The sequence below is a fragment of the Sylvia atricapilla genome, chromosome Z (genome assembly GCF_009819655.1).
Source record: "Sylvia atricapilla isolate bSylAtr1 chromosome Z, bSylAtr1.pri, whole genome shotgun sequence".
NCBI classification, from domain to species: Eukaryota; Metazoa; Chordata; class Aves; order Passeriformes; family Sylviidae; genus Sylvia; species Sylvia atricapilla.
The window spans coordinates 61,710,266-61,732,032 of NC_089174.1; the positions used below are offsets into that span (position 1 = coordinate 61,710,266).

At 39.7% G+C, this 21,767-nt stretch overlaps 1 protein-coding gene across 3 annotated transcripts in view; it reads right to left on the reverse strand.

The window, feature by feature from the left end:
- Positions 1–7,587: 7,587 nt before the first annotated feature.
- SETBP1 (SET binding protein 1) overlaps positions 7,588–21,767 on the reverse strand; it is a 266,963-nt gene continuing 252,783 nt past the window's right edge. For 2 of the 3 annotated variants that reach the window (XM_066339223.1, XM_066339221.1), the window contains 2 exons: positions 17,686–17,853; positions 7,588–12,364 (listed from right to left, as the gene is read on the reverse strand). In XM_066339223.1, the coding sequence (XP_066195320.1) occupies positions 11,808–12,364; positions 17,686–17,853 (725 nt within the window). In that variant the 3' untranslated portion in view covers positions 7,588–11,807. The remainder of the gene's footprint in view (positions 12,365–17,685; positions 17,854–21,767) is intronic. The other variant, XM_066339222.1, reaches the window with a different exon arrangement.

Sequence of the window (21,767 nt, forward strand, 5' to 3'; positions counted from 1 at the left end):
CTAATGCTCTTCCACTGCAGTTTTATCCTTGTCTACCAAAGAATCATACATTGCAATCTCACTGCATGAGAAAAAACTCTATACTGCTTGCTTGACCTGGGGTCCCTTTTTCTGCTTTCACAACAGTCAGAGATTAATGCTGTGGCTGGTGGCTGGGTGCTGTGTGGTTGGCATCCAGCTGGGTGCTGCTCTGGAGTTTCCTCCTCCCTTCTCTCAATCCTTCTGTGTGTTTATTCCGAATCATCAGACTGTGTCATTTAACAGTGTTTGGCAAGTTTTATTTATTAAATTTTTTCAACAAAAGCCTGTAAGGCAACAGAAAAGTAAAGCGTAAAATACATTTGACTTAATTGGCAGCAGCAGACTGCATGCGTCAGAAGGAATTAACCTCCAATAAAGCAGGATGTGCAGGAAACACAATGTACTGGTTTGATATGGTCTTTCAAAGCTACCACTTCCTGAAACAGAGGCAGAGACACAAGTTGGCTAAGCCTGCAAAAGGCCTCTGGGTTGATATGCATTGAACAGTTCTCAAAGGTCCCACACATACCTCTCTAGAAACCTAGTGAGATGGAATTCAGAATTCTCTAGCCATGTCAGGCATTTCATACCCTTTTTCACCTTCAGTGTTTGAATCCAAGACAGATGGAACAACCTTTATGCTTTACCTCCTGTGATTCCAATGTCCACGCCCAGTTTATGACCTGAACATCAGAGCAGCAGGAGCAGACAGATACCATTTCTGGGACATCCTCATCAGTGAAGACATAAAGAGATGACTGATACAAAACTGCATAGCTTGCATCTTCAGAAACCCACCCAGTGTGAACAGACATGTCTTGAGGACTCTTTATAGAAAAGAAATTATTTCACGGTTTTTTGGGTTTTTTTCGCTCATGAAGTATGGACAGAAAGATATGGCTGCAGTAAAGGAGGACAATGAAACCTGTACCCTGGTTTTAAGATTAATTTCACTTTGCTGTGTAAGTGATATGGACTGATTTTACATGGTTAAAAGAAATAAGGAAAGAAGCTGACTTGGAGACAATAGCCTGTCATTGAAGTCTTGATAAGGATGTTCTCTCATACAAGTTGCACATCTCCAGCAAGGAATTCACAGCACTTTGGTAATGTTAGCAAATAGTCCTTCAATGTATGCAAACACTACTCATGGTAAACTGAGGCCCAGGGCTAGGAATGCTTTGTGAGATTGTTTAAAACAAAAGTCTATTGATCCCTGTTTCCACTCAATAAAATAATTAATTCCAGCTTGACTGATGGGACTAGGCATTGGAACTGGAAGCCAGCTTCATTCTTGTAAGAGCAATTAATCATCTACCTAATTTCAAAATGTTTAAATCATATTGATATCCATGGGATTAAACCAAAGCTTAAACATACCTTCTTGTTTACATTATGTCCTGAATTTTCATGAACATGATAATGGGATTTTCCAAATTAGGATGGCAGTGGTTCAGATTCCAGAGAAGTTGTGCCTCTGCTCCCCCTTTTTTCATTAAGAAAAGCAAAATCATTCATTGCTGATGGAATCTCGACCCTCAGATTCACCATGGCCATTTTGGAGATGACATTCTGGTGAAGCACCATTTGAAAGCAAAGCAAAACAAAAAATCTTCTCATGGTATCCTTAGCAAAAAACATAATTACTGGCTTGCAGAAAAATTCTTCAATGTTTATTTTATTCAGACTTTTACAAAAAATTACCAAGATACAAATTCTGGGAAGTTTGAATTTAATTATCTGCTCCACTAAAACCATGGGCACTTTTTGGGATATTTAGAAAACATGGAGGCATGTGTGGGACTTCTTTAAAGTGGAAGCATCCAAGAGCATTACAAAATCTGGATCATATGGACAGTGTTTCTTTTGCCTTCTCTAACAAATGGGATGCTGTAGTGGCTGTTCTTAGGCTCAAAGTTATTTCCATCCCCATGGATGGAAAGACAACGAGACACCTCAGAGGTACAGGGGTTTGATCCTCAGGTTATTGGGAGCAGGTGTTCAATCTGTCCATGAGAATCACAGAATCATGAGATGGTTTGGGTTGGAACAGACCATGAAGACAATTTAATTCCAACCTCCCTGCCCTGGATAGGGACACCTTTCACTAAACCAGAAGTTATGGTATCAACCTAAGCATTATCATATTATCTCTGCAGTAAATGAGGCTCAGTCCATTTAATCAGAGAAGGCATATCCTTGAGTTCTCATTTTTGCAGGTAGGTCTCTGGACAACTGCTGTCTTTACTGTCAGAACTTTGCTGTCTTTTCCTGATCTCCAACCAGAATTTTGGGAAACTGCAACTATCAATAATTCAAGCAAAGACAGTTTTACTTCTTGCAGTAGCTATCTATTTATCTTCAGTTTAAAGAGAGAGAATTTAGGCCTAATGGTCACTCACTAACTATGCCCTGATGGTAGCTGTTTAATGAGGATAAATGAGGAGTGCTGTGTCAGCTTAGACACTGGCAATAAAGTCCCAGTAAGCAAGCATGCTGCCTCTTCCATCTTCTGTCTCAAGATCCATTTTTATACTCTCTCCATGACCTAGATCTTTATATCCTCCAGCCTCTCCCTCCTTTCAGTGAATGTCCTTTTGTGTTTCTGAATGCATTTCTTCCTGTTCAAACGGTGCTGTTTTATTTTTTCCTGTCTTCAAGAAAATGAAGCATTGCCCTTCTTTGTCAATGACTTCATTACTGCTTTGCCACATTATCATTAGCTTCCTTAAGAGATATCTGACTTTACATCCCTTCTCTAATTGTGTTCTTGCCATGCCCTGAAAATACTCACCACAGAAGCTTTTCATGTGCTCTCTTCCTTGCCTTTGCCTTGCAGAGGTTTTCACAGTTCTTCCCTTTAAACTAATTTTGTGCTTGATATGCTTGCTCTCTCAGAATATTAACAGGATGTCAGGCAAGGCAAGTAGAAGACACCAAGGGCTGTTAGGGTCCACACACAGTATTGTGGCATGCCAAATCAGGGAGAGGTGGTGGGAAATTTGCTCCCATTGAGTCAATAACAAAAAAATTACATTAATTTGATTGGAGCCTTATTTTCCAACAATGTTTTTGGGAGAGTTTGAGAACTACTAGATATGATAATGTGTAGGAGTGGAATAGAGAGGGGTAAGAAATTATGCTGCCTTATGAAAGTTGCTCAGGAACAACAAATTATACCCATGATTTTTTTCTGGAGCAAGCCACCCCAAAATGTACAGCGAGAATAGGGTCCCTGCTCTGTGCTTTCCATCACTGACTGGGGGATGTCCACAAGGGAATAATTCCTGTGAGGAAAACAGGTGCCTTACAAGTTGCACCTATTTCAAGCATTGTAAAAGAAAAACTGGGCTTCCTGTGTGGCTAACTCATGCAGGACTGAGGCACTCCATGATTTTTAGGACACGGAAAATTTTTTTTCTGATTATTTTTGTAACACAACAGAGTCATGAGAAGTAGATATTGAAACTTAATTTAACTTCCTGGTGCATAGAACACTCTTTTATCTTTTTCCCAAGGACTCTTCACTTTTTTTACCCTCTTTCTTCCACCGCAGCTCTAATGAAACTGTAATGAGTTGGCTACTCGAGCTGCTGAACCAGTGTCCAAACACTTGAATCTTTAACAAAGGCCTGTTTTCTCAATATGACACTTCTTATAGGCAACAAACAACAGGAGTTTATATTGCATCCTACTACTAGCAGCACTTCAGAGCCACTTTGAGATGAATAGCTTCCACAAAGAAAATAAAAGCAGGTCTTTTGCTCCTGTAAACTGATTCAACACATTTGAAACTGATATCACTGCTCTGCATAAGCTGAGAATGTGAATCAGCGTTCCTTGCGCTATTTCATAATGAAATTACTTAGGTTTAGGCTAGCATTTTGTCAAAGTCCTCCTACAAATCCTGTGGTGCTTTCACACTAGTTTTTCCTGCAGCTCCCAGTAGAAAAAAAAGGTATAGATTGTTTGATATGCCACTCTTCATTGTAATTTCAATGCTTGCTATTAGCTCTTAACCCCCTATGCTAGTGCACCAGTGATGTGATTCTTGAATTCTTAAAAAAAAGGCCAAGCATATACTTTTTTGAGTTGACATCTATGCTTGCCTTTGCTTTCTAGAGCTTGCCAGATGGTCCGTGCTGAAGGGCTTTGAGTAGGGTCCTGTCACTGATCCCCTCAAGGTCACTGAAACATTTTTTCTACTCAGTCAGTAACAGTAGCATTGTTCTAAAATTATGTGCATGTATTGTGTTACAAAACACCAAATAATGCTGTCATGAGCTCACACAGCTTGCACACAATCTGCAGGCATTTCCATCAACCAAACTTCCCTTGACACAAAATAAATTCAACATGTGAGATAGCTCAGGAGCTTGGTGGGGAACGGAACTGTGAGAATGAATGGGGGGAAGATTGAGGTTTTTCTTATCTCTGACAGAGGAGAATGAGCTTACACCTTGGAAAGGCTTCTTATCCCAGGCCACACAAACATTCTCCACTATCAAAAGTGAATTAAGATCATACCCGAGGGGTAGCACTCATCTCATCCATATTTTGAGGGTGGAGTATGAAACTCCTTCATAAATTCAAACTCCTGTAATATGGAGGATGGCCAAAGAAAGTTTGAGCATATCTTCACAACTTTTATGAGAAAAGAATGCTTAAAAGAAAGATATAATCAGACTATAATCAGAAAACAACACTATTTCTCCATCACACTTGATATTTTCATTAGTTGCAATTATTTGAGGGCAGAGATTAATAGTGAAAATATTCTAATTTGGAAATCATTGAACTCTTGCAAACTGAGACAAGATAACAATATCTTACAGAAAGGGTAAGGTTGGAAGGGACCACTGGAAGACATCTGGTTCAAACCCCTTCTCAAGCAGGATTCCCTAGAGCATTCTACTAAGCATTGTGTCCAGGGAAGAAGACTCTAGTATCATTAAACAAAAAGTGCCTTAAAAAGGTTACACCCTACCAGGTGTAACTTGTACACCTGTGAGCTTGTGAATTTCCTATACTTTGTTTCTAAGATTTCCTGATTTTTTTCTCAGAGATGCTGTAATCCATAGGAGCAGACAGAGCTGGAGCAGTTACAGATGAAACAGTGACAGAGGGATCCAGGAAAAAGCGTGACCCTTAATCAGCAGTCTGGGGCGATTACCAGAGGATCCTCCCTGCTCAGGAGACTGGGTGAGGAGTGTGGTCTTCTGACACTATATGGTGCCAGCATGGTGGAGAGGAAAGAACCCAGAGGCAGGAAAGCATGAACACCTCAGAGATGAAGCATCTCATGCCTTTGCCTCATCCAGCAACAAAACCCCGCATCTTTGTTCCCCAATGCCTCCCTACCCCATGGCTGTGAGGTGACACCACTGAAGCACAGCAGAGTTGTGCTGTGATGGGAGGTAAACCTCAAGAAAGAGCTGGGAGGAGGAGAGAACGGTCCTGAGATACTGCAGCAGCAAACACAAATCTTGACAGTTCACAGATGCTTCCTAAGGAGTTTTACCGCAGGCCTTTTACTAAAATGTGGTTAAAGTTGGAGACCAGTAGCTTATACATCACAGATCCTGATAAAAAACTGAGTGAAAATGTCAGCACTTTTGCAAACAGTTGTCAAATGCTGGTGCTATGCATATCTTAAAAAGAGAGAGAGAGAGTGAAGAAAAAGAAAATAAGCATTTGAGATCTTTGGAGCAGATCTACTACAGTAACATGAAGCAACAGCTGTCAACACAGCAGCCAAAGGGGTTGTGTTTGCAGGATGAGTTGGTTCTACCAAGGCAGTCCATCCCACAAAGCTTCAGAAGGGAAGAATGAGAGAGGACACTAAATTACCTATCCTGCCTGGGCATCACTGACTTCTTCAGGAAGTGAGATTAAATTTCCACAAGGTTGCTGAGCCATTGACAAAGGTGGTGAACTCTGAGGAGGAAAAAGATGAAATCTGGCATTGCTGTGGAGGAACTTGAGGCAGTTTATGCTGACTGCCTCAATGTTGAAGCTGACTGCCTACTATGGCAGCAAGACTGCTCTCAGCAGCAACTTGGAAAGGAAACTTAAAACCATACAACAAGCAGTGCCCTGTGCCATTGTCACAGCATGAGGCTCCACTGAAGGGAAAATACCCCTTGGCCTACAGCCCTTCCTCTCTGATGCTCAGTGAGGAGAGAGTTGGCTCCTGTCACCCCCTTGTCAACAGCCCAGCTCCTGGGACTGCCTTCCCTGCAGGGATCTGGAGAAGGATGATCCATCTGCTTCTGGAGTGGAAATCCCACCTGGGTGGCAAGTTCTACTCTACTGGTGCCTGAGGACACAATTTTGACCAGAAACATTTCTGTCCATTTAGTGATAGGCACAGCACTAAAGTGTGAATCCCCTTCTGCCCATGTGGCCCATGGCACAGTCCATTTTTAACTTTTAAGGATATTCTGGGTAAAACTAAAAAAAAAAACAACAACAAACCAAAACCAAAAACAACAACAAAAAACAACAAAAACAATGACAAGAAAAAAGAAAAAAGAAAAAAAAATAGAAAAAAGAACAGAACCAAAGCTTTTTCTTCTCCATTACCATAAAGAGGGCTTCTGAGTGCATGGTATTAGTATCCCAAAAGCTATTAAACTCTTTAGTGATGGGAAACAGATGGAAAATAAGACAAAAGAATTCACAACTCATGGTAGACTGAATTGAATTCCTTTAATTTCACACAATGAATAACATATGAATAGGATTAACTTTTTTTTTTCTTTTTTTTTTTAGTTAAGTGCTCTATACTGTGCTAACCTGATTTGGTAGCGAAAAGACTGAGCTTTGTTTTAGAAAAAAATGTTTAAAAACCAACATCTAAGATCATGAAGGAGCATGACATTAAAGCATGCCAGATGTATCTAAGCCTCAAAGAACATCAAGTCCATATCCATTTTTAAATGTACAAAAATGCTTCATGAATAAAAACTGTTACAAAAAGAACATTTCAAACAATGTACAAGTTTTTTTTCTTGCCTCTATATTCAATAAAATACAAATACATTTTTTTGCTCTAAAATATGTTTACATACAATCAAAGTAGAACATGCAAATTACACTTTAAAAAAGGCTTTTAAAAACCACTTATGAATACAAACTAAAAATTAGCCAGCACGACTTATAGAACAATCTTGTGCCCCATTCGTTTGATTTTTTTAATTTTTTTGAAATACAGTATATACATATTTAACACTTCATGTGCATTTATTATTTAAGAAATAGCTTAAAAAATAAAGAAAAAGAAAAGTAAAACAAACCAACATGGGATTGAACTGCTTCCCCATGTTGTCCAATTGGCAGCTCTTTTCATGTTTTCATTTTTTTTTCTTTTTCTTTTTTTTCTATGTAGTGTTTTATGCAACCTAGGCAGGCATCTTAAAGAGATCTCCAATATGTGTCCTTTGTTGAAATGTGCTTCTAATTATCTCAGAACTGCTGCACCTCAGTTTTTGGATGATATGGAAACAAGAGGCATTATCAGGGCAAGATTTTTATTTATTTTTTCAATTCAGAAAACCATCCTGGTTTTCTTTTTTTGTTGTTTTGTTTCTCCTTTTTCCCTGTATTCTTTTAGTTGTTCTTCAAACTTTTCAGGATGCTCCTTAGATGTGCTTAAGTGCAGTCCTGAATCAGGGACTGTGGAAATAAGAGTTAGGGAAATCTTTGTGTTTGGATCAGTGATTTCTGTTTATTTGGTGCATTATTGTAGTGCTCAGAAGCCCTCGTGATGAACCAGCAACCCATTGCACCAGATGCTACCCTAATATTCACAATTACAATATTCTATGTTCCACAACGTTTCTGCCATGGTCCCAAATGGGCCATGCTGTAGGATACCTGAGTAGCTGATGAATATTTTCACCTCTTTTTAATTTATTTTTTCCATTTTTTTTGCAGTTATCCAAAAACATGCAAGGTGCTTCACAGAAAATTTAATATTGTAGGGCTCAAGATACTGGCAGCATGAAGGTCTTGGAGACACAAGTGGTAACGGTTTGTGGGTTTTTTTGTTGTTTTTTTTTTTTTTTTCCTCTCTCCTTGAATATTTATCCCCATTTCTGGTTTTACACTGGATTGAGGAATAAAAGATCCACAGAGTGGATGCAAACCCGTGGCCTCATTTCATATGGCTCACAGCCACGTGATACTGTTTTGTGTTCTTGTTGAAGAATAGTCGAATGTGCGCTAATCTGTGACACAGTGGAGGTGTTTGAAAGGTTTTTTTGGTCTTAGTAAGCAAAAGGGTTTTCACCCCAGTTTTATACAGTATTTGGAAAATGTGTGGAGAGAATCTACAGAGTTCCTCAGTAAATCTTCCTTGTGGTAAGGGTAAAAAAATCAAAAAGCTCATTACTGGAATATTGTTGCGTAATGAACGGCAGGAGTGGGATTTTAGCCTTAAGCCCTAAAACTAAATCCTTTATGATCTGCATGTAGTACATTGCCTTAAAATATTATTCTGTCAGCAACTTGCTTATCATCTTTATAGACTTTGCAACATGCAGAACACAAATTCTGAGTGCCATCTAACAGTATTTTCAGTCTGCTTTTTATGGCACAAGCTACTCCTCCTCTCAGCCCAGGACCAGCTACACAACGGTGTTGTGTGGACACACAGCCAAAGCTGTACCACAGCACCATGCTCCACCTGGCAGCACCTTCTTGCCATGAAACAAATCTTGAGCTTCTGAGTAGAGCCCACCTCATTCTGAGAGCTTTCAGCTAACAAATCCTGAACTTCCTTTTTCTAGGTCAAATAGGACCTCTTCATGGTTTTGCTCAATGTAGAGCATGTTGGGTTGTTCCCTCAAAGTGGATGCTCTCCTTAAATACTATGCCTCTACCAGCTTTTTGGATAGCACTTTTTTGAAGAATAACAACATTATTTTCCCAAAGCTCAGGAGCATGGCAGGCAGCAGCCACTCAATTATCCTTCCCTGGGGCAGTTTTATCCCACTGTGTCTGGAAAGGTCCAGCCCAAATCCAGCCCTTATGGGAACTCTGACCCTCTTGAAGCCACAATGGGCATTTGATGACAGATTCTGTTGTGTTCAGACCATTTTTTCACTCACTACACACTGAAATGTCCTTTAGTGCTAGGAAAGACATCACCGGAGATAAAACTGAGGATAAATTGTGCCTGGCTAAATTTCATCTACCTGGAATAGCAATTATGTTACAATTTTTATCTGTCATTTTAAGCGACTGTCACATACTTTTAAGCCCAACGGAGGTTGGAAAAAAAAATTATAAATTAACTAAGCCTCAATCCAATGCTTTTTAAGGAAGAAGAGAGGAGTTCAATGAGGTTTAGAGTTTTTTTTTTCTGCAGGCCTACAACTTCAGTCAATAACACTGTGCTAATTCAAGAGAGCTGAAAAGCAAAATTGGTTTTAACAGAACGAGCAACCAGCCAATTTGTTTCTAAGCTGCATTAATTGGAAAAAAAAGCACAAATAGGTATGATGAATGATGCAAAACAATTTGGAAACAAAATTCTGGGATCCCTCTTTTCAGTTTTAAGGAGTTAGGACCTCAAAATTTGTTCCAGTCTTAAAAAAAATAATAAAAATACATCCCCTCTTCCAGCTCCCCGACGCAATCCTATCCCCATATGCATTCAGTTTTAATAAGCTAAGGTGCTATCACAGAAGAAAAATCAGTCTCTAAAAAACAACGAGTTGTATGTTTACAGTGTTCCTCTAACACCATAGTCTTGCTATGATTTTTGTAAATAAATAACAGAATAGAAACACAATATTTTTTGTGGGGACTTTTTGTTGAGTTTGTTGTTTTATTTTTTTGGTGGGGTTTTCTTGTGGTTCTCTTTTTGTTCTTTTTTTTGTTTGATTTTTTCTTAGTGTCGTGCTATATGAAGCTTCCTTGGCAATAAACCAATTCAAGGTTTCTTGAGAAAGGGAATAGCATTTGGCTTGTGAACCATTAAGTAATTCCAATCCCGCCTCCCTTGGTGGAATCTTCCCTCCCTGTTCCCATTTTATTATCCATCTTGCCATGCTAGGTGTTGAGTGCACTGCAGGATTTAAAAAGAAAGAAAATAAAGTTGAAATTATCTATTTCAAATTTCAACAATAGACTTTCTTTTTTAAAAGCATTGACACTGCAATGGAACAGCTTTTTGTTCAGTCTTTGTTTTAGCTAAACATTTTAATTGGGCTGTGGAAATGGAGCTTGGGTATTTTACCCAAGTTTAATCAATGACTAACGGACAACTCGAATGAGTAATGTACAATTTGAACTGACCATTTAAAGAGACGATTTGTCACACACAGTTTGCATCCATGCAGACTGAGAGCTTTATAATTACATTATGTACAAAAAAAAATTATTTTTTAGTTTATTAAGGCAACCACAACTTGGAGAACATGTCCAAAGTGGCATTAATACAATTGCAGTGGTGATACCCTTTGAACATTTTTATTCCTATTTTCAGATAAGAACACTTATTCCTTTTCTTTTTTTTTTTTTTTTTTTTCAGAAATAATTGCCAAGAAAGGATCTATTATCCATAGGGTTTGTTCTATAGTTTTTAAAAACAATCTACTTTATCTATTTTCTTTTAAAAGATAATATCAAGGCATTACTACCCAATGCAAATTATTCATATTCTGGTTTTCCCGTTAATTTCACTGGGAATTGCAGATGGTAAAAACTTGGTAGGTTTGGGCTCTGTTTTTAATTCTATTTTTTTTCTGTCCTATTTTTTTTTTCTTTTATCTTTTTATATTCTTTTTTTGGTGATTTTTTTCCCCGTGTTTACTACAACTATTCCCCAGAAGTGTCTTGCTGTTCTCTACTCATATGTACCGAGCATCAAAACAACTTGGCTGATGGATGACCCCTTTTTCACATGCCATTGCCAAGTTGCTTCATATAAACCTGCTATGGTAACAGAATATCCATATATACCTTATTTTAAATGCTGTGATATTCCATCATTTCTTGGGATAGCACTCGGAATGAGTGTGCACGTGTGTAAGGCTCTAGTTCTCTATTGCCTATATTGCAGCTTGCTGTAACTAGGCAAGTAAATGAGAAAGAAAAACATAGTTCTAGCAGGAGCCAGGCATTTTGGCTTATGCTGTCCCAAAGCCTGGTAGGTATATAAAACTGGAAAAAAAATTAGTAGGTAATAACCAATATCACAGTTGAAAAAATTATGTTAATTTTTGTTGGGTTTTTTTCTTCTTAGTTTCTGTCTTTGTTGTTTGTTTTTTTTTTTTTTTTTTTTTTTTTTTTTTTTTTTTTTTTTTCCTTTTTTACAGTGATTTATACTATGGTAAAGTTACTCTTAGTTTCACCTGGCCCACCAAACAGAATCAGAGTCGAGCATGCACCCTTAGTGACAACGTTAAGCTCTCTGCGAGGATGACTTCCCGCCTCTGGGTATGGTATGAGAACAGCAATGCTGAGATTGAGATTAGTTTTTGAGACTCGGCAGAGTTCATGCTTTTTCCAACTTTGACACACATCCTCCTCTCCTGTATCCCCCACTTTTCCCGTGCCTTTCCCCCCTCTTTTCCTGGGGGGGGGGCTTGGGTCAAAGCGATGAAGAGGAAAGATGTGAGCCCCAGCTGGCACAGCTCTCTGCAATGAGTTCTGGCTGCTGAAGGGACAGGTCAGTCTGGTGCTGCCAAAGGGGTGAGGCGGACTGTGCACCTCCTGTCCCCCAGTCCTGGCGTGCTCCACTGTGGGCACCCAATATCTGATGAGGTGCACTAGCCTTAGGCAAGGCCTTCACTTTCGCTCCCTCTGCCTTTCCGGTGCCGCTTCACTTTTACGTCCTCCTCTTCCTCCTGTGGAGACTTGTTTTTCCTTTTTCCAACCCGGGGTGCCCGGGGTAGAGGGAGAGGGAGTGGAGGGGGTGGGGGAGGCAGAGGAGGTGGCAGCGGTGGCGTCTCTCGAGCCATGTGTATGACAGCCTCGATGGTGGCCATGATTGTATCTTGAGTGGCTGCTTGCTCCAATATTAAAGGGTTGAGTGTTGGTCTCTGACCTCTTTTGCTCGGAAGGTCAACACATTTTTCTAGAACGGGCATTTGGTCTCTGGAGTCTTCATCAAAGGAAAGGGGTTGCTTCCGAGGACGCCCCCATCCTCTTCTTCCGAAGTTATTGCCTGTCTTTGATTGTCTCTGCAGCCGCTTGGCTTTCAGGATCTTGTTCACATGATCCAGGTTCTTCTTTGTGGACAGGATCTTGGTGTAGTTGCACATCTTGCGCACCTCGCACTGGATTGCTTCAATTTCACGGCGCTTGAACCTTTTCTTCAATGGTGAGCTGGCTGTTGGGAGATAAGGAGAGAAAAAAGTATGTCAAATAATGTACAACTTTGATATAAGTAGTCTTCAGAGATTCCTCTCTGACTGATCCCCTTCTAAAGCAACAAACCTTTTGCTACAGCAGCGTTTAAGCATGGGTTTGCTTCATTCTCATATTTCAACCTTTAGGATGTGAGAAGTAAGCTTAGCATAGCTGTCATATTGGCCTAACTTAGCTATTAAACCTTCTGTTCCCCAAAGATATAATCCTGATATCTTCAATTCAGCCTTTAATTCTTGTCTTGAATGCCAGTTAGTATGAAAAGTGTTTGTTGCTGAAACTAGTGGGCAGAGACAAGATGTGTGGGTCACTTCATCTGTGGCAAATTCATTACCCTGCCTGGGTTTCTGTACTATCATCTCTTCAGATACTAGCTGAAATTACTCAGTCATATAATTGACTTTAATGGCCCCCAAAGTAAGCTTACTCCTGGTTCAGATCACTTACTTTAGATCTGAATGAAGTCCAAAGTAGTTAAGTCTCTTGCCAAGGTCATGTTGTGAGTCATTGTCAGAGCTGGGAAGAGTACCCAGAATTTCTTGGCTCCTCGTCCTTTGCTTAGGACACGAGACCTTGCTTGTTTTGCCTAAATTGTCTCATTGTCCTTTCCTGAACATGGCATCTGTTCAGAGTTCAGGATTTGCACGCAGATGAGAAGTAACTACTCCTCTGTGAGGGAAGCAGAATGTAGTAATTCTGCTATTGCAATAACTGCTGCTCCCTTTCACTCCTAACATATCCGTTCTGCGCTGCTGGGAAAGAAATGATGGAGCTCAGAATTTCTTTTCTGGTAAAGAATAAAACATCCCACTAAATTAACCTCAGCCCACATCTACTTGCAAACTTAATTTACACCTGACTGTCAAGTAGTCATTTAGGTTTGAAACCATTAAAATTTCCCGAGCAGGCAAGATTTTGAGAAGGGTTCATTTGGGGGTTATCTCTGCCTTTGTGGCTAACAGGCTAATCTTCCAGCAGTAAGATTAGCCTGTTAGCCAACTTTTTAAATAAAGTTGCTATTGTAGCATTTTCTGCAGATAACCAGGAGCTGTCAAGGTGTAGGATCTCCTCTTACTCCCTATGGGCTGTGACAGATTCAGCATATAAATCTCATTCACTGGACTCCCCTCTTGGAGAACATAAATTATTGGCTCTTATACCACCACGTTGCTTGGATTCAGAGAAGAGCTTGCATAAACAAACCCAAGTTACAATGTAAGAAGTAGGAGTGAGTCATAAACAAAACACAGACATATGCTCTCTTATAAATAAAGACCTGAGATGGACAACTTCCCAAAGTCTGGTTTTCATTAATTACAAAACAAAATACATTTTCCATATGTAACCCACTCCCCACACCAAACAGAAAAATAAAATCCATTTGTAGTTTGTGGTTCACAAAGGACAAAAGAAAAGAGGAATGCAGTCATTTTGGTACCAAAGGAAAAGAGAAAGGAAATGAAATATCCAAGTTGCTCAAGAGAAGCTAATTAGTTGCACAAAATTCCTCCCAAGTAGGTCACCCCTAAAAACTGTGGATTTAAGATCCCTAAAGACAAGTGACAGCAAGCTATTTCCCAGAAATTTGATCAAAAAAGATTAAGTCCCTGTCACAGAAAATGGTTATTCTCATCTGTCCTCACTGGTGACTGACATAAGTACTCGCAATAACTTGAGCATTAAGTGTTCAAATCCTTTGAGTTCCTCCCATATCCTGAGAGTAGCTTCAGGTCAGAAGATCTAAAAAATCAAACATTTGGCACACTCTTCAAATTCACTGTCTACCTTTTTATTTCTATTGTCAGGGCACATTTTAAAGTCTTATATTTTTTCTATAATTCTAATATTTGAGGTGCTTTTTTTTTTTCTGACAGTAAAACTGAAATATTTCAGTTGGTAGTTGACAATGGAAAACTTAGCAGAAATACAGGAAAGCTTTCAAGGTATCATGATGATACCAGGAGATTTGGCTTTACTCTCAGTTTTCTTTGGGAAGAAAGTAAGCCAAGGAACTGGGGAAAAAATTGAAATAAAATGTTAGACAAGTACCTGCAAAGCTTTTATGACTTTTCTGAGCTTTATCTGTAGCCAGTTGTTTCTGCGGACTGGTGTTACCATCTGAATGTGGTCAATGGAGACCTAGTCTACACAACTGGTAGAGGAGGACAACTTCAGCTTCTAAAGTCTAAAAGTGGAACTTAATGCAATAGAAGATGACCTTGCACATTGTTTTGATGTCCTGATACTGGATAAGAACAATACAGTGCTCATCCTGAAACGCAGTGAGTGTCTTAGGCACTCAAGAGATCACTCGGGCTGAGAGTCCTGTGTGGAGCCTGATTCTTAGTAGACACTGCTTGCGTGGAGCAAAGGTTGTCTTCTGCCAAATTGCCCAATTCTCCAAAATTAACTGATATGCAGGCAGTTATGGATAGGCTTCTTCTCCTGCATGTGAATGTATGAGCTGAACACCACTTTCAGTGTTCCCTTCATGTTTAGATGCATTTTTTTGCCCTTATCAAACTTTGCAAGCTCACAAGTCTGTTCATTTTTGTGCTGAAATGCATTTTCACATTTAGAAAAAAACCGCTGTGCTGTTCTATGCTGGCTTAATGCACTAATTTTTCCGTTGTAAATGCTTTAGGGTGTTTATGGCTTTTTCGGAGAGCTTGTTAGAAGGTACTAATAATTCTTTTGCTTTCTTCCTATCAAGCCTCTGAACTTGCACACACTAGAAATCATTTCAGTTGTTACACAGTCTGCCAGTTCTGAGTAAGTACATAAGCTTTCAGGTCAGGTTTTTAAAATGAGATATTAGGAAACCCAACATTATTTTGATTATTGAACTTCAGGGACATCTGATTCTACATTGGGTCCAGGAAGACTATGCAGAAAGAGTCTGATGGGTCTGCAGGGGGAAGCTTTGATGAGGTGTGCCTATGATAAAATATCAGGGAGATCTGCCAAAGTAAGCTACTATTGAAGTGAGAGCCATTAGGTGTTATCAACTCATCTGGAAGCTCTTGGTGAGCAATCTTTGATATAAAATATTTTCCTATATTGCCATGTGATATACTACTTTGCTGAAAGCCAAAGCTAAGTATTAATCTTTTCCATTTTATCCAGACAGACCCTGCTCAACCCTGGACCCAAGTTGGTCTGTGTTGGTCTCAGATTTTTTTTTTTCTCTTCCTGCCCATATTTTGCTATTTACACATGGGAATCCTGCTTTGGGAGGAAGTCTTCTGTCTTGATCTATTTGGTAGAATTCCTTTAGAAGGAGTTGAAGATGAGGTGGATAACAGTAACTTCATGTCTGCATGCGTGCATATGAAAAAGTGAATATGCTCCCATGGAGGTGATGCAACACTTGGCAGCCTCCAGGCACCAGAGACGGACAGGGGGACAATTTTTACCTGGGCATATTGATCTCCCTCCACCTCCCTGTGTCCTGCCTCCACGAAGGCAAAATCCAGCCCAAAATGAAGAGAAACTAGAGACGCACAGTGCAGCGCAAACTTTTATACTTTTGATTCACCCTTTCCCCACTCTGCAAACAGTATCACCTAGATGCCCCAAAACAAGCAAGAACCAATGTTAGCCTTAAACTACAGCTTTATACATTTCAAATGAAGCACACAGAGGTCTGGTGTTTCTCCCTTCCCCAGGGTCCATGGGTGCAGTGAGGCTCAATGTCACAAATTGAAATGGCTGCAGGCCATGCTGGAAGGCCATGCAGGAATGATATGATGCTGGAAAAACAGCTTCTGAAGCAAAGAGAGCCATTCCTATAGAAAAATATATATTTCCATGGGTAGCTTAGAGGAGGCTGAAAGAGTCACTCCAGCAGAGTGATTATGAACAAGGAGATGAGCCCAGGGAGATCAGACTCTGGATGTTTTTCATTGTTCCCATAAGTTTTATTCTAGATGGCTTTGTTACGTCTGAAGCTCTAAAATCCTTCTTGCTGCCTGTCATTTCTCCATCCCTTTGGAGGTGTCTAAGGCCGCTTGCAAGAACATGGCACACAGGAGACTGCTCAAAGCTGGGCTTAATTTGTTGGCTTGATTTGAATAGAAGAATTTTCAAAGAGCTTCCTATTAATTACAGGAAACCTATAGCACTGTCCTGTTTTCCCATTAACACAGTTTCTTTCAGTTTTAAGCTAAATTACTTCAACATCTGGGCTACAGATAAACCAACAATTTAATTAGACTTCTGAAAATGGAAAGAATGAACTATGCAGTCAAGCATACACTTTCATCTTGAAACGAATCATAAAATATTTGTGCACTCTTTCTCTGCTGCTTTAAAAATCTGTCCTTGGTTTATATGTAAGAAAGTATTAAAGACTAAACAGACAATCTTAATACTTTTAATATAAACATTTATCTATAAAGAAATTAATTTGCAGCATGAAACTTGTTTTCACTATTCATTCAGGAAGTGAGAGAGAAATAAATGTAAGTGCATTGAAACAACACTTTCAGTTGAATTATTAAATATACAACAATTCTGTAAATCAGGGATACTAATAGGTTTTTTGTGAATGCGACATTGAAAGTTTGACAAGACTATGAAACTCCTAGTGGTTGCATATAGGGTAATGAACTGTGGATTCTGCATTTGCTGGAAACTAAGAAAAAATCAAAATTAACTTCTCTATCTATGCCCAAGTAAAGGCATGATGTGACTTGGCTCAATTACCAACAGTATAAAGGTATCACCTTTCTGATCTGATTCAAAATAGAAGCACAAAATATAAGTTGATAGAAAAGCATGCTATTCTGACTTATTTATTCTGGTATTTTAAATCACTGCTCATTGCCCCAGACAATTTTGCATTCTCAAGACAGAATATTACACTAAAATTTCTGAAGGATCCAGTAAGAAATCTCATCTGCTCCTCAGCTATTCACTGTGTATTCAGTTTGTTCATGCTACAGGGACGGGAGCATTTAAAAGAAATGAAGAATGGGGCTGAGGAAGGAACCCAAGAGTCTTGCTTCAGGGTGTCCAGCTAGATGATACAGTCTAGTGCTGCTTTTGTCCTTATTATTGCACAAGTGGTGGTATCTGAATGAAATAGATTTGATGTGCCAAGATATACTACCATGGTAAGAAAACACTGTAAATGTTAGAGTGTGATTATCACATTAGATATTCCTGTTTGCGAATTAGCTATTTCTCCAATCAGAAAGAGAATTAGGTGAACATATTTTACAGCTTCAGAAGGAAGAAGATGGGGAAGAAACAGAGGGGGTGGAGAGAATACAGCATTACCTGCTTCAGATGTTGCTGATGATGAAGGTAGGAGAGATAATACTGGACTTGGCATTGCAACACTGTCAACAGCTGCTGGTTTCCTTCTGGTCATCACAGTACAGGCAGAACTTTCCATTTTACCATGAAGTGAAGTCTGGTCTGCTTTTAAGTGGGGACCTGCAATTCCTGGGGAAACAAAATTTGGATGAGTAATAGCACTGTGATGTGTCTGGGAATATATCTGAAAAATTCAAGTCAGTTGCTGTCCTCATTACATTGATATATTTCCATATTTACTTGTGGATGTATCTGTAATACAGTCTTGATACTAACAAGGGTCATAATTATGATTAATTCTTGATAATTTTGCTGAAGGATGTAGCATCACTGGTCTCTATAAACAATGGTAAACCAACAAAACATTCCACATTAGTAATTTTTCTTCTGAAACACCACATACACACTGATACCTATATAAAGACAGATATCCTTCATAACTCTGTTTACTGGGAATGCCGATGTATCATTTCCTGTGTAGTTCATTCTTCACACATTGTTACATACTTCTCTGCTATAAACACCTGACTTAGTGGGTGTTTCATCTGAGTAAGGAGCAGGCATCAGAAACAACCTCAGTATGCAATTCCCATCCAAATCACATTGCATTTATTTCTCAGGAATTTCCTTCCTAATTAAATTTGCCTTGCAGCTCTTCAAAGGGAAGTGAGGTAAAAAGAGTTCTTTGTCATGGATCTTTCTACCTACAGTTTACAATGCAGAATAAATGAGTGGTTAAAAAATCCCAAAGAGATTAAATATTTCAGAAAAATAAAAGTTATGCACTTATGGCTGGCAAATTCCTCCCCAACACTATTTCTCAAACTCTTTTATAGTTTGTAACAATTTTGTTTGCTTGTAAATATGTGAAATTTAAACTGCTGGCATGGAAATTTTAAAACCTCACCAAGTCTGTTATGTTTGGCTTCAACATGATTAGGGCAGATATCAATTTATCAGAGATAATCCTACATGAATTCCTTCTTTCCTTCTCTTCTCCAGGTGGAACATCTCATTTCTCTGAGCCTTTCCTCAAAAGACAGATATCCCAGATTCTTAATAATTTTTGAGGCCTCCGACTGGACTTTCTCCCATATGTCTATGTTCCTCTGGCATATCAGCCACTTCTCTGAGTTCTGAAATTCTCCAGATTTGTTGAGGGTGTTCTCTACCTCGTCAACCTGTCCATTAATTGACATATTAAAAGTTTAAAGTCCCCATATTATGGGGTGGACCCCTACTGACTGGTCTCTAAGTGGATTCTGTGTTACTCATCATAACCCTATGAGACCAGTCAGCTTTCTGTCCATCACAGAGTATATTTATGCTGCCTGTGTTTAATCATTTTGTCTATAAAAAGCTGATAGGACTTAGTGGCAGTACACTTGCTAAAGTCAAGATCAGAAACATGAGATTGCCGAGGCATGATTTTCCCTTCACAGATCTGTGATATCTACTCCTGTTCATCTTTTCCTCCTTCATATGTTTGGAAACGCTCTTCACAATTACTTATCAAATTCTAGGGATTGAGGTGAAACTGAACAGCCTTACTACTTCCTTGTTTCTTCTTCCTGACCTTAATGGACAGATATTTCCTCTCTTCTAGTCCTCAGAAACCTTTCCTGATGAGCACAACCTTTCAAAAACAACCAAGAGTAGCCTCACAGTGATGCCAACCATATCCCTCAGCACCATTGGGTACATCCTGCCAAATCCCATGGATTTATGCATGTTCAGTTTATTTAACTGGTCCCTAATCAGATCTTCCTCCAGGAGTAGGTTTTCTTTCCACATCAGTCTTACAGGCTTGGGATCCTCAAAGGCCAGTCCTACCAGCAGAGATCAAGGCAAAGAGGACAATCAGTCTAATGCTGATCATTTTCAGCCACGGTCCCTGCTTCATTCAGCAAGGGGCCCGTATTTTCTGTAGGCTATTTTTGGCTGCCTTTTTTACCTGTCAAAACATTTCTTGTTAACCTCCTGCCCTAGATTCAACTCCAGATGGACTTTGGCTTCCTAAGCCCACCCTGCCATGCTTTAACAATGTAGCTCTAGTTCTCTGGGTCAGCTGCTTCCATGTTTCTTTTGTTTCCTTTTTATGCCTGACATTACTGAGGAGCTTCTTGGTCAATCATGAAAATCTCCTGACATCTTTGCTGAGTTTGATTTGCCACTCTGATCTGGTTTTGTATGTCTTCACAATATTCCAGGTCCAGGCAAGCAGCAAACCTCCCGGTGCAACACGTCAAGTCAGCAGGTGGGGGCCTTTATCCCCTGCAGCACTGAATCCCCTCTGCCACCCCTGGCTGCACCTGGATAGCACCTGGTAGTTCCTCAGTACTTTCCACAGGTGCTCTGACACCTACAATCACAGAATCATCATCATCCCTAAGATCAAGTCCCACGGTTCCCCCACCACTGCCAAGGCCACCACTAACCCATGTTCCCAAGTGACACATCCACATGGCTTTTAAATCCCTCCAGGGGATGGGAACTCCAACACAGCCCTTGGAAGCCTGACTCAGAGTTGGACAACCTTTCCTGTGAAGAAAGTTTTGTCAATATACAATTTAAACCTCCCCTGGCACGGCTTTTCTCTTGTTCTGTCCCTTGTTCCCTGGGAGGAGAGTCTGGCCTGCACCTGGCTGCACACTCTGATCAGGGAGTTGTAGAGAGTGAGAAGGCTTCCCTGGGCCTCTTTTACTCCAGACTGAGAGCCCCACCAGCTCTCTTAGCTGCACCTGGTGCTCCAGACCCTTTTCTCTTTTGTGTCTCTTCACTCAGTTTCTCCATATACCAACCAAAAATTCCTTACATTTGCTATTTGGAGCTGCTATGAACAATCCCTATGAACTTATTTTTCTTGCACATAAAATGAGAAATATCAGCAGATCTGTGGGTTGTCTCAGAAACTGTGGAAGAGAGCTCTATCAGATTCAAGCATATCAAATGCTACTGTGAGAAGAGTCTGAAAGATGGGGCTACAGAATGAGCCAGTTTGAGATAAAACTGATGAAACCATGACCTGATGTCAGCTGGTGGATTTAAGGGAAGCAAGAAAGGGCAGAAATAGTCATAGGCAACACAGTGTTACAGGTCACAGCTTGGTGGAGGTAAACAGAGCAGTCACTGCCTATTAGACCACACATCTTTCCAGAGCTTCAAATCTAGTATTAGGCATCTCAAATTGTATCAAATAAACTTCAATCTTTCTCTTCTCAGCTTCTCTAGTGCAAATAAGAATATATCCCTCATCTCAAAAGCAGTGCTGCTGAGTGAAAATAAAATGATCAACATTCATGAAACATTCATCTATTCATACCAAGGCTTAGAAATTTGGAAAAAATGAGACATGATGTCATGCACTGAATAGCAAAAGGAAAATCCAGTCCCCAAATAGTTCATTAGGTGAGCTCTATACATTGAATAAAGCAGCATCCCATAGAATAAGTGAGATATTTAACTAGGTAATTACCCTTTGGAACTGTGTGTATGCACGCCTGAGTTTTCACCATTACACAGTGCTTGGGTTTGTGCCTTAACAATATTTATTCATGAGTGTAGTGGGTGCACAAGAAATGTGCACATGTGTATGTATCAATGCACACACACATATATGCACGTGCATATGGTACATAATAATGCTAACAACCTCATAAATTCAACATCTGGTTCTAATTAAACTGAAGGGCCTATATAAAGAGCCATATGAAAATGTGCAGCTGTAACCTGTTGACCTCCATTGATAAAAAAAGAAAAAAGTCTGTGAAGCTGCGTTTCAACATATCAAGGGACAATCATTCATTTTTCAAAGGTAATCCCCCACAAACCACTTATCCTCTCAAGTCTCTACCTGCACACAGTGTTTGCATTAGGGACCTTGATTTATGGATCCCCACTCCTTGGATGGAGAGGCCAACTTCCTGTTGCCGTGGTTACTTAGATCTTGGTTCAAGGTTAAACTACTCCCAAATCAAAATCAGTGGCAGGCATAGCATCTAACAGCCAAGTTATTGACTACCCTAGGGTGCTTAAAGGTCAAA